Consider the following 13,620-nt stretch of genomic DNA (forward strand, 5'->3'; position numbering starts at 1 on the left):
GGCTGTCAGACCACCGGAGGATCCCCAATTCCTCCATCCTCTTGAACTCCTCCTTTGCCAGTCGGAGCTTGTCCGGGGGAAGCTGCCGAGCACGGGCGTGGAAGGGTGGTCCCTGGGCTGAGATGTGGTGCTGTACGCCGTGTCGGGGCATGGCTGCCTTGAACTGCGGTGCCAGAACCGATGGGAAATCTGCCAGGACTCTGGTGATGTCGTTGTCGGACAGCGTGATGGAGCCGAGGTGTGGGGCTGGCAACTGGGCTTCTCCCAGGGAGAACGTCTGAAAGGTCTCGGCGTGGACCAGTCTCTGCCTCGGCAGGTCGACCAGCAGGCTGTGAGCCCACAAAAAATCCGCACCCAGAAGCAGTTGGGCTACGGCAGCCAGTCTGAAGTCCCACGTGAACCGGCTGGAGCCAAACTGTAGCTGCACCGCACGGGTGCCTTAGGTCCTTACCGTGCTGCTGTTCACGGCCCTCAGGGGGGGACCCGGTGCCCTGTTGCGGGTGTCGTAACTCGTCGGAGATAAGACGCTGATCTCGGCACTGGTGTCGACCAAAAAACGGCATCCCGACCTCTTGTCCCACACATACAGGAGGCTATCCCGACGGCCAGCCGCCGTAGCCACCAGCGGTGGCTGGCCCTGACGTTTCCCGGGAACTGGCAGAGCGGGCGACAACGGCGGGCTTCTGCGCCCCACCGCTGGTAGTAGAAACACCTGTGTTGATTGGGCTCCCCACCCCTGCCTCTGGGGCTAGCGGGCTCTGCGGCTGGGCCTGGACTGGTTCGCTGCTGGGAGCATGGCCTGGTGATCGGTGCGATGGACGCCCCACTCAACTTCTTGGCGTTCCACAGCAAGTCCGCCCGGGTTGCCACCTTCTGGGGGTCGCTGAAATCCGCTTCGGACAGCAGCAGGCGCATGTCCTTGGGCAGCAGCTCCAGGAATGCCTGCTCAAACATGAGGCAGTGTGTGTGTCCGCTGGCCAAAGACAACATCTCATTCATTAAAGCCGATGGAGCTCTGCACTCCCTAGTAGTCTGCCCAGATCAATAACTAATCCTCTTGTTAGACACACTTTGCGTATATGGGCTCAGATCAGGAAATGCTATGGTTTCCAGAGGTTTTCCGTTGCCAGCACTATTGCTCATAATCACCTTTTTTTTACCTACTACATACGATTCAGCATTCCAGGTTTGGTATAGGAAGGGCATTAGACATTTTGAAGATCTTTTCATTGATAATCGCTTCGCTTCTTTTCAGCAGCTCTCTGTTAAGTTCAATCTGCCCAATGCTCATTTTTTCAGATATCTCCAAATCCGACACTTTATTGCTCCTTTAATTCCTACCTTTCCTGAAATGCCTGCGAAAAATACTATGGACCTATTTCTTTCCATGAATCCACTAGGTAAAGGCTTAATATCAATCATCCGAGATAAACTAGCAGCCTTACGACGGGCCCCCATGGATAAAATCAAAATGGCCTGGGAGCAGGATTTAAATATCTCCTTATCTGAGGAGAGCTGGGATTCAGTTCTCAAATCGGTTAACTCAACCTCTCTTTGTGCTCGCCACTGCCTTTTACAGTTTAAGATTGTTCATACAGCCCACTTGTCTAAATCTAAACTATCTCGATTCTACCCTAGCGTTAGTCCGCTCTGTGATAAATGCAAGAGGGGCGTGGCCTCTCTCATCCATATGTACTGGTTCTATCCTAGCTTGGAGAAATTCTGGAAAGATGTCTTCACTATGTTATCGTGTATTCTGAATCAGCACCTAGAACCAAACCCCTTAATTGCTCTGTTTGGTTTTTGGGGTGAGACAGATTTATGTCTGGGTCCGACCAAATGCTGAATATTATCCTTTGCCTCTCTCCTGGCTAGACGCTTGATCCTCCTCAGGTGGAGAGATGCTGCCCCGCCCACTCATGCTCAATGGCTTAACGACATAATGGCCTGTTTGGACCTCGAAAAAATTCATTATTCAGTTCTCAATTCAGATCTAAAGTTCCATAAGGTCTGGGGACCTTTTATCGAGTACTTTCATAACCTTCCTCTTGACTAGGGTTTTTTTTTCTTTTCGGTCCCTTGCTTTCAGCTCCTTTTTTTTCTGGTAGAAGGCATTATTACCCTCTGTTGCTGAGTGTATTCACAGTCTGGGAGTTTGGCTGTCCTGACTTATACTCTCTATACTGTGTTGTGGTTGGTCTGGAGTTGCTATTGTTTTTTCTTGTGTTGTGGGGCTAAGCTTACTTGTCTTTAATTCAGGTGCTTTTTTTTTGCTAAATTCTCTTCCTTTGTAGCATATTGTTATTGTATGCTTAATCTTGCACTGTTTTAATGTTCCTCATTGGGATTTGGGGTTTTTAATTTGTAAAATGTTTTGAAAAACTAATTAAAAAAAAGTCGATGGAGGTCTGTCTCCCAAGCCAAGTAAGCGGGCAGCCCGCTTGCGCCGTGAGAGTCCAAAAGTCCTTAGGAGCAGGGCTTTGAATTCCGTGTACTTGCCGTCCGCCGGGGAAGAATGTATGAACTCTGCAACCTGGGCCGCTGTAACGTGTGTCCTCTGAGGGTATCTGCCGAACGTGGAATTGGGCTTCTGCTTGCTGGAACCATAAGTGAGGTCACAGCGTCCAGAAGCTTGGCAGTTTCAACGAAACCGCATGAACAGATGCGGTGTCGGTCATCTCCGGTCCAAAAATCGTTTGGACTGTCGGGGTCACCAATTGTAGCGGTGTGCTACACGCAGCGCTAAAATAACAACACGGAGTCGGTAAACTGCAATTAAAGATCATTTTATTCAAACTTCACAGTCTTGCTTTAAAGCCTCCCTCATCCCGCCCTCCCCAGGCGCGGATGCTGTAAGGGACACGTGCTCACAAACCCCCGCAGGCTTTTTCCCTTTGTTGCGGACCTGGCCTTTGTGCCGGCGCGCTGGCTATTTGTGAGCCGGTTCGAGTGCGCTAGGAAGTGGGTCGCCACAATATAATCAATTAAAAGTGAAATAATCTGTCTGTAAACAATTGTCGGAAAAATTACTCGTGTCATGCACAAAGTAGACATCCTCAATGTCTTGCCAAAACTACAGTTTCCTAATATGAAATCTGTGGAGTGGTTAAACAATGAGTTTTAATAACTTCAACTTAAGTGTATGTAAACTTCTGACTTCAACTATACATCTGAACAGAAAAACATACAGTGAAATGCGAGTTCTATGCCAAATCAAATCCTCAAGGATTGTACTAGGCAGCCAGCAAGTGTTGCAGCACGTCCAGTGCCAACATAACATTCCTATAACTGCAAACCCTAACCCACGTCTTGGGCATGTGGGAGGAAATTGGCACACCTTGAGGAAAAAAGGAATTGAATCCTAACCGGTGATTGTTGGTGCTAACCACTACACTACCATGATGTCCAAAAACTAATGTAAGCAAAAACTCAATGGCATCACAGAATTTCCTACCTTGCTGAACCAGTGAGGCACGCTGCCTTTCTTTCATTGTCACATTAATAACCAAATTATCAACTTAGCTGTTCAAACTCAAACAGTCCAGAAACAAAAAAAAATCACATTCAGTGCTCAGGAGAAGAGAACTTTTCAACAAAACAGAATTTCTTTACTCAGTGAGCAAAGAAGCACTCATCATTTGAGAAGTATCTCCTTATTAGGCAGTTCACGACAGCCGGGATGACTTTCTTCCAGTTGAATTCTGCGGGTTCAAAGGGGTGAGTGAGATCAGTGTGGTGGGGAGTAGATGGTATGGGAGATGGCAGAGGTACAGGATATACTATAAATGCATACAGTATTTTAAATATGTATTGTAAACAGAAAATGGACATGAAGATGAAGTGAGATCAGGGTGATAGGAAAGTGGATGATACAGGAGATGATATTACTGGTAAATACATGCTATGGCGCATGGTATAAAAAAAATGTATATGAAGTTTCACTATGAGTGTGGTTTGCAAAATCAACCTAGAGCAACTTTCCTGACCCACTTTGAATGTAATTATCCCTCCTTTAATGAGGGACAACTGAATTCCAGATGTGGTCTCACCAAAGCCTCGTAACTTTGGAATCAAGGCTTGCCTTTCTTTCATGCTCCACCTCACTTGCAAAAAAAAAGGCCTAATCAAAGGCACAGGAGCCTCCGGACCTACACCACCAGGTTTAAGGAACAGTTACTACCCTCAACCATCAGACTCTTGAACCAGAGGGGTAACTTCACTTTCCCTATCGATGAAATGTTCCCACAACCAATGGACTCACTTTCAAGGACTCTTCATCTCATATTCTTGTTAGTTATTATTATTTTTTCTTTCTAAGTTGTATTTGCACATTGGCTGTCCATTCTCTTGGTGCATGTTTTCATAGATTTGATTATGGTTATTGGATTTATTGAGTGTGCCCTCAAGAAAATGAATCTCTGGGTGACATATATGAATTTTGATTAAGAACTTTGAACTTTAATTATTTGCTTTATTTTGATGTTAGCCCTGTGCTTCATGGACAAGGGCACCCAAGTCCCACTGTACATTAGTCTCAATAAACAAGTATTTCTCTATTCTTTCTACTGAAGTGGATAACTTCACTTTTCCCCGTGATAGTCCATCAGACATATTTGCCCATCTTACAACTTGCTTTCCTATCTATCTTTCTGGATCCCTAGACCAATATAACAGGGAAGATAAAATCAGTGCACTAGATTCCACACACCATCACTAAATCCAACCTACTGCAAACACGTCTCAGCTGCCATTTGATTTCCAGCATCTCTTGTGTTTACGGCCAGCTGCCATAGCTAGTGTTATATGTAAGAAATATTTTTATCTCACCCCAATGGGTGACATGGTAGCATATGGGAACGTGGCAGCTGTTAGAAAGGGGATCAATTTCTGCCACTCTCTGTAAGGAGTTTGCACATTCTCTCCATGACTACGCAAGTGCTCCGGTTTCCTCCCACATTCCAAAAAGATGTATGGGTAGGGTTAGGGAATTGTGAGCAAGCTACACTGGTGACACTTGCAGGCTGCCTAGCACAATTTGTGCTGATTTGATATGTTGCAAACAAAGCATTTCACTGTGTGTTTTGATATAATCTGACAAGCTAACCTTAATCTTATTTTATATAAATGCTCTGCACAACAGAATTTGTGTCTCTAATAACAGATCAATATTCTAAAAAAAATAGACTATGCTGGGAACTTTATTGACAAACCAATGACCTGATGAAGGCCTTTAAAATTCTGAAGGTACAACAGCAGAACAGAGATGATGCTTTCACCATGGGAGGTGACTAGAAATGGCATTAAGTGCCAGACTATCGCTTACAGATGACTCCTTAAGGTTGTTATAGTCGGGGGTGGTGGTGAGGATGAGCTCCCTCTACCTATTAAATGCTCCCAATTGTGTGCATCAGGAGAAGGGGCAAAGGGGCAGGTTACTAGTGCCTTAAAACTAGTCATTTCGGGCAGATGGGGCTCATCAGCAAGTTTAGCAGCTCACGTTGAAGGAAAACTCTGATCTCAAACCTCTGTTGGCCTTGCGGCTGTACCTACACATGGGGAAGGCTTCGGGAGTGAACCCCGAGGAAAAATCGGAGCTGGAGTCCCTGAGGCAGTCCTACTTTGAGTTCAGTGCTGACTGGCAACTCCTGCAGCAGTACCAGTGCCAAACTGTATCAACCTCTGCCGTTCCTTTGGATTCATCAGCTGTATGGAGGTAGGGAGCCTTACATATGAATAACAGCTTGCTCTCTATATCATACTGCCCTGGCTTGTGTATCACGTAGAAAGCAAAATCTGTGGTTGGCCCCAACCAATGGAGGGCCTCACTAACAGATCCAATTTAGCCAAAAGTTATCAAATTGTGGAAGACACACCACAAAGCAGAGCAGAGGTGTCTAAAGGAGAAGCTAGGTACACAATAAGGAATGGAATAATATAACATTAGGGTTAATGAAACATGGGTGAAGGCACGTGTACAGCATATACACATGTGGACTTTTTGGACCAAAAGACAATCTTTATTGCTGCAAATGCTTGATAAAAAAAAAGAAATATAGTTCAGAAGGTATCAAATGTTTTGATTTAACTATATAAACAATTTTAAAACATCTGAAACATTCAAAACGATCATCTTTGTTTAAAACTAATTCCCCAAAGTACATAAATAACTTTCCATCCACAGAATCATCAGGATGGAACTTCAAAACATTTCAACATATCAAGCTGATTAGTAATGTAAAGACTTAATTCTTTAAGTGTGAAAATTAATGTTTCATACATTTTTATACTCAATCTTCTAACCCATGTGACAAGTGATTAAATAATGCTCCATATGGGGAGACTGAGGCTTCCTATCAATGAAACATTTGTCATGAGCTCAGGCTTGTATCTTTGGAGCATGTGGAACCATATGTCACCAGAAATGATCGTGTCTACATCAAAAGAAAAGGGAAGCTTCTTATGAAACAAATTTCCACAGATGTTCCAATGAAGTTTTGTACACATCAAACAAGTGTTTGATGTATATCTGCTTCATCAAAATATAATGTAATGTAAGGGCTATTATCCTTTAGCCCATGATGTGGTGCCCACTTTTTAACCCACTCTAAGATCAATCCAACCGTTCTCTCCCACATTGTCCTCCATTTTTTTTTATCATCCATGTACCTATCTAAGAGTTTCTTAAATATCCCTAGTGCATCTGCCTCAAGACCACCCCAGCAGTACATTCTATGCATTCCCCCTCCAGTGTTTGCATGGGAGAAGACAAGATATGTTCATGGACTCCAGGATTTGGACTAGTGTACTTTGTTTTGTGTGATTGTATTTTACTGCTGTCTATATGTGCTAGGTACAACTGTTGGCACTATGATTTGCACAACATTGTTTCATTCGGCTGTATTTGTGCATATTCATATCTTGTTGAATCACAATTAAACTTGAACATAAAGTCTTTAACTTGCATTTTCTTGTGGGGATGCTCAATAAATCTACAGAATAATAATCATAACAGAATCAATGTACTGCACCAACTTGGGCATTCAACTTGAGTGCAAGAGACAACAAACCATGCAAGTACTGAAAGAAAGACACAATAAAAATAAATAAGTAAACAATACATATTAAGAGCACGAGATGAAGTCCTTGAAAGTGAGTCCGTTAGTTGTGGGAACAGTTCAATAATGGGGCAAGTGAAGTTAAATACAATTATCCCCTTTGGTTCAAGAGCCTGATGGTCGAGGGGTATTAACTGTTCTTGAACCTGGTGGTTGGAGTCCTGAAGAAGAGCAAGAAGACAGCACATCTTGGGTGGTGAGGGTCACTGATAATGGATCCTGCTTTTGTGTAAATGTGCTCAATGGTGGGGAGGGTTTTACCTGTGATGGACTGGGCCATATCCACTTTTTGCAGTATTTCCCAATCAAAGGCATTGGTGTTTCCATACCAAATGGTGATGGAGTCAGTCAATATACTCCCCAACACACATTTATAGGAGTTTGTCAAAGTTTTAGACATCTTGCCGAATCTTCACAAACTCCTAAATAAGTATAGCACTGCTGTGCTTTCTTCGTAATTGCACTTACGTGCTGGGGCCCAGTTCAGGCCCTCTGAAATAATAACACTTGAGGAATTTAAAGCGGCTGTGCCTCTCCACTCTGATGAGGACTGGCTCAAGGACCTCTTGTCTCCTCCTGAAGTTAATAATAAGCTCCACTGTTTTGCTGACATTAAGATGTTGTTGCTGTGGCACCACTCAGCCAAATTACCAATCTCCATCCTATATGCTGATTCTCCACCACCTTTGATTTGGCCTGCGAAAGTGGTGTGGTCAGTAAACTTGTATATGGCATTGGAGATGTGCTTAGCCACACAGTCCTAGGTGTAAAGTGAGTAGAGCCGGGGGGGGGGGGGGGGGGGGGGGGAGAGAGAGAGAGGGAGGGAAACTAATCACACAGCCTTGTGGTGCACCTGTGCTGATGGAGATTGTGGAGGAGAATCCAAACCAACTGGGGTCTGCAAGTAAGCAAATCAAGGATCCAATTGCACAAGGTGGTATTGAGGCCAAAGTCTTGAGGCTTATAGATTAGTTTTTAGGGTATTATGGTACTGAATGTTGGGCTTTCCACCTTTCATTACTGTGCTTTCTGGCTTCAACAAGTATCCTAGCTGGATAATAATTTTCATGTTTTCCAATATGTGCTCAGCTCTGCCCTTACCCATCTCCATAATGTCCTCTATTCCCATAATCCTACAAAGTTTCAGGACCTGTTTCCTGAGAATCCCCAGTATTCATTCATCACTCCTTCTAGATCTTCAGCTGCAAGTCCCATGGTCTGGAATTTCAATACTAAGTCTCTCAGTCACCAAATGCCTTTCAAAATTTTTTGGCCATGAGCATAACATGTTATTACGTGGCTTGGCATCAAACTTTATTTGATAATGCACACGTGAAGTATTTTTGGGCATGTTATACATGTTCTACAAATGCAAATTATTATTGGCATTATTTAAGATTTTTCAAGAAATAGTTCTCAAAGTGTATTTCAACATATGATTGTCACTTTGATAGCGACAAACTGGGGAAAGTGATAGATATTTTAAAAATTTTAAATTAAAAAATTAAAGCCAATTTTAATAATCCTTAATAAAATCTTACATCACAAAAACATTGCCATTTAAGCCCTAGAAATGAATTCTGTCAAATCACACTTACAGCTTTTTGTGGGAACATTTCACAACATATTACTCTGACCAAGAGGAAAACTTAAAATTACAAAAACAAAATCATGCCAGGCATTATGAGATAGCACAAATAAGAGAATATTAAAAATGGAGATACACTTGTTAAGTACTTTTATTTTCAAATCATTTCGGCTTGCCTGTAGGTAATGTCTTAATCTTATTTTACAATAATAACCAAAGAAAATGAACGAAAATTCCATAGATAGAAAAGACTGTTCAGCAATTATTTCAAATTAACTGGAAGGCTCTTATAACATTAAAGCTTGTCACAGAGCTGATAAATAATATCTGAGTGATTAATAATTTAGGTTGAAGAAAGGCAACATTAAGATTCAGTAAACTTGTTAATTTTAATGTTAAATGGTAAAAACATTTATGAACTTAAGATTTCTGAAAATAGGTTTACAGGAAATGCAAAATGAGACCAAGATTAAAATGGAAAGGAGAGGCAATACATGAGCACTTAACAGTATTCCATCCTCCTTCCCCACACTGCTGAGAGATCATCAAAATAATCAAATGAAAATTCTGATGCAAATAGAAAATAGAGAACACAGGTCCACAAACTATTGATGCAAAGTAGGATTACAATGGCAATTACCATGAGATTGTGTTTTCTACCCAAAGAATAAAACTAAACTCTTGAATTAAATGAATTTTCACAATGAACATCTTCTAACAGATAAAAATATTTAGTTTTACTAATCAACCACCAAAACACTCCCAAACAACCTGTGTAAGGCAATGTAATTATACCAAATTTTACAATTATTTAGTTTTTTCTATTTTTAAAGGGGAAATTAGAATATGCAGAGAGAGGCAACTAGTGAAGACATTGCATGTGATTTTAATTATGAAACAAGTATTTATTTTTTATATTATTTCCTACCTGCATTGCCTAGTTGCTTGTAGAATCTGTACTCCAAATGAAGCTGTGGAGCCCTGGATTTTATAGGTTCCTACGACAAATATAGAATGATATTAGTACTATCAACATTTTTTAAATGAACCATGAACTCAAAAAAAATAAGTGATGAAAAGAAATTATTCTGGTAGTCAAGTTTGGCTTGATAGCACAACTCATTCAACAGCAACTTGTATAAGTTTCATATTTAGTCTTTTCCAGTAAGATAAGAGTTGCAGTTCTCTACGATTCTGGGGAATAGTCCAAGTTGACTGATTTGAGAATCAGAATACAATACTGCTGTTCTTCATGCCAATTAAAAATACAAACAGCTGAACTATTAGCTGTAGGAGAACCTGTTAATTAAAATTGAATGCAAAATCCCCCAATTTGTTTTTCAGAAAGCAATGCAGGAGTTCAGTTCTTCAGTCAGAACCAACGTTGAGTTTGAAACTTAAAAATTGCAGATGCTGGAAAATGGAAACAAAAACACAAAATGCTGGAAACAATCTACAGACGTGCAACACTTGGGAAAATACAAAATACAGGTAGAAGATCAGTTCTAACCTGAAATAGCAACTATTTCTCTTGCCAAATATGCTAGGCTGAATGTCAAATAATTACGGACCGGAATGGCTGAGGAGCACTTAAAGTTTTCCTTTGCCATCCTGAGCCTCCATTTATTTATCACCTCTGTCACTGCACTGTAAATACTTTAAACCACTTCTTTATGTTGATTACATTGGAAATACATATTGGTATTTATGTATTTATGTACATTTTATTCCATATCTGCAGGCAGGCAGCATCTATGGAGAGGAAGAGAGAGTCAACATTTTGGGCCAAGACCCTTCATCAGGTTCCTTCATAACCCTGAAGGGCTCAGCCCGAAATGTCAGCTGCCCATTCCTCTCCATCAATGCTGCCTGACCTACTGAGTTCTTCTGGCATTTTGTATGTACTACTGTGGATTTCCAGCATCTGCAGAACATCCTGATTATTCCAAATCTGTAATTTAATCTATAACTATTTTTTAAATAATTTTTAATACTTTTTAATATCATTTCTGTAACACCCTGGGAAAGGTTTCACTGTTAATGTAATGGCTTTTCTGTAGCAGCAGTGCTTGGGTTATGGCTAGCGATAACAGGTGCTTTGGAATGTGCGCCGTCCAATGAAGGGAGTTTTTTTCTTATTGTGTGCCTGAGAATGAGGTGATCTGGGTCTTTAGTTCGGTGAGTGATGAAGAGAGAAGACGCCAGAAAGGAGAGGTCATAGGCAGCAGGACAGAGTGGACTTGGAGTGGGGCGGGAGTCGATGAAGCCTGGGGGAAATCGATGGAGGACCAACGGAAGGAAAACCGTGAGCTCCAACTTGTTCACATTAAACTCTTTCATTAAAACTGGCCCTTTTCTCTTCTTTACTAACCCTTTAGTCAAATTAGGAATTATAAAGGTAAATTGCATGTAATTTCTGTTATTTCGTGGTACTGATTTGTAATGGGGGAACAGATCACGCAGCAACCAGACAATCAAGAGGTTTTGCACCTCAGATTCCACACATTTAGCGGGGCCACAGACCGTCTTCCCTAGACTAACACCACCAGCCGAACCTGAGGGTTACATTTATAATTGTTAAATGTTGTTTCTTATTCCACACCATGCCCTGAACCAACACACCACAGCAAATGTAAATGCAGATGGTGAATAAAGTAGACCCATGATTCTTGACTTCAGGCTTCTACAGTCTTCTAATGACATCTTACCAATCTCACAATTTGTGTTGCTTCATCCCTAACTCACTAAGATTCAATCTTCCTTTGACCGCAACTTATTCCAGTTCTTTTGAAGTGATGTCTTCCTGAAACTTTTAATCATAAATTTCTCACTATTGACGTCTCATGAAATACTGAAACATTCTGTGGATGTTAGCTTGATGGAATGGCGCGGGCGGCAAAAAGAAGACATGATAACCACTGGCCAAGAATTAACTCAACAGTTGATATCACAGACTACTGTTAACCAAACACACACTAATATGGATTTTACATGTTATCATAACTAATGTAATATGTCCTCCTTTTATTGCAAATTTAACCAAGTCATGCAGGAAAGACTGAAAAAAAAGTTATTCAAAAGCAATTCTATGTAGCATCCTCACCAGGACCATAAGACTCAAAAACAGTTACTTTCCCCAAACAGTAGGGCTGATCAACACCCCCACACACTAAACACCCCTCCACCACTACTTTATCATTCCTGCCAGTCATTTTTATGTACAGACACTCCTGTGCCAGGCATCAATTTTTGGAGAAATACAAGATAGTTTATATACATTTACAGTATTCATATTTATTTTATTATTGTGTTCTTTATCATTTGTGTTTTTCTTTGTGCTGCATCAGTTCTGGAGTAACAATAATATCAGTTTCTTTTACACTTGTGTACTAGAAATGACATTAAATAATCTTGAACCTTGAATGAATTAAAAGAACTCAGCAATAAATGATCTGCTGTTTTTATACCCAGAATAGCCATGATTACAACACACTTGAAATTACACAGGAATCTGCAATTTTACTAGTCCCACAGCTTTTAACTTTACTGTTTATATTTTCAAAAGTGAATCCAAATTGGGCTCCTACTGCTAACTCTCAGGCTACCTACATTTGATTAGGCAGCTGAGCAAATTAGAGCTCTCAGTTGTTTTCACAGATCATTGTTATCGTAATCAAAGGTCTATTCAGCCATTTATGCTATAATAATAAAAATCTGCCTTCAGCATTCATTTTAAAACAGCAAAAGCACTTTTCTTTAGCCACCTAAAATGAGCCAATTTCTAAAATGATTCAGCACTTACATTACTTCTAACAAAACTGCAAGTAAACGTGCAATATAGTTTTTCTATATTTATGTAGGGACAATGTTATAGTTATGCTTACCAAGGATCAAAGTAAGGATTTTGTAATCCATAACCAACATTTACAATGCTAAACCATAGTTTTGCAGTCAGTTATGCAAGTCTCCAGAACAGTAAACAAAATCGGGACATTCAGTTTATAAAGTCACAAATGGACAAAGCTTTAGAGCAGATGGCTCCGAATCCAGCCCGCCATCTGGGCTCATTTCTCAGGCTGGCAGCACAACCACACCATTTGTGAGGGAATTCTATCGAAACATACACACTGACACTAGGTTAGGAACCGGATATGAAATACATCCAGCTTCTTGGCCCACCAAATACAGGAGTATCTCTGTACTCTGTGGTGGATTCAGGTGCTGAGTAAGAAGTCATATAACATTGCTGTGAAAATGGTTGATTGACCATTAGCAAGGTCCAGTCAATAGCACTTAATCAACAGAAGCTCATCTAATGTACAGGCCCTGCACAGTTATGAACACCCTGATCTACAGATATCTTGTACATATGAACCAGTGTTTGGGAGACCAGAGAGGTGAATTTAGTAGCTGCAGGCATTTTCTGCTGGGTGGGGATGTGGCATTTCCGCTTGCTTTTCTCTTTACTGTATCCACCCCCTCCAGCAGCAATCCGGAGGTGGAGTGGGGGGGTGGGGGGAGAGAGAGAGGAGGTGAGCTAGGCAGAGCTGGGGGAGCACTGAGAAGACGCTCTCGATCACTGAGTCAGTGAGGTTGGCTGGTGGCTGTTCTTGCATCACTACGGTTTCTATCATCACTTCCCACACACTGTTCTCCATTTACTAATAGTCTGGATTACAGATGGCTCTCAGGAATTGTCAGCTTGCTAGAAAGCCAGATCTAAGAGACTGCAGGTGCAGGAACCTGGAGAAGATCATACTCGGAGTGCTATGAGCAGTTTTGGGCTGCTTATCTAAGAAAGGATGTGCAGGCATTGGAGAGGGTCGAGAGGAGGCTCATGAGAATGATCCCTGGAATAAATGGGTTAACCTACGAGTGCTTGATGTCTCCAGGCCAATAATCACTGGGGTTTAGAAG

The 13,620-nt window shown here is 41.5% G+C and overlaps 1 protein-coding gene across 4 annotated transcripts in view; it reads right to left on the reverse strand.

The window, feature by feature from the left end:
* LOC132405996 (casein kinase I) overlaps positions 1-13,620 on the reverse strand; it is a 140,933-nt gene that overhangs the window by 49,607 nt on the left and 77,706 nt on the right. For all 4 annotated transcript variants that reach the window (XM_059991099.1, XM_059991098.1, XM_059991101.1 and 1 more), the window contains exon 4: positions 9,632-9,701. In XM_059991099.1, coding sequence (XP_059847082.1) covers positions 9,632-9,701 — 70 coding nt within the window. The remainder of the gene's footprint in view (positions 1-9,631; positions 9,702-13,620) is intronic.

The sequence above is a fragment of the Hypanus sabinus genome, chromosome 16 (assembly GCF_030144855.1).
Source record: "Hypanus sabinus isolate sHypSab1 chromosome 16, sHypSab1.hap1, whole genome shotgun sequence".
NCBI classification, from domain to species: Eukaryota; Metazoa; Chordata; class Chondrichthyes; order Myliobatiformes; family Dasyatidae; genus Hypanus; species Hypanus sabinus.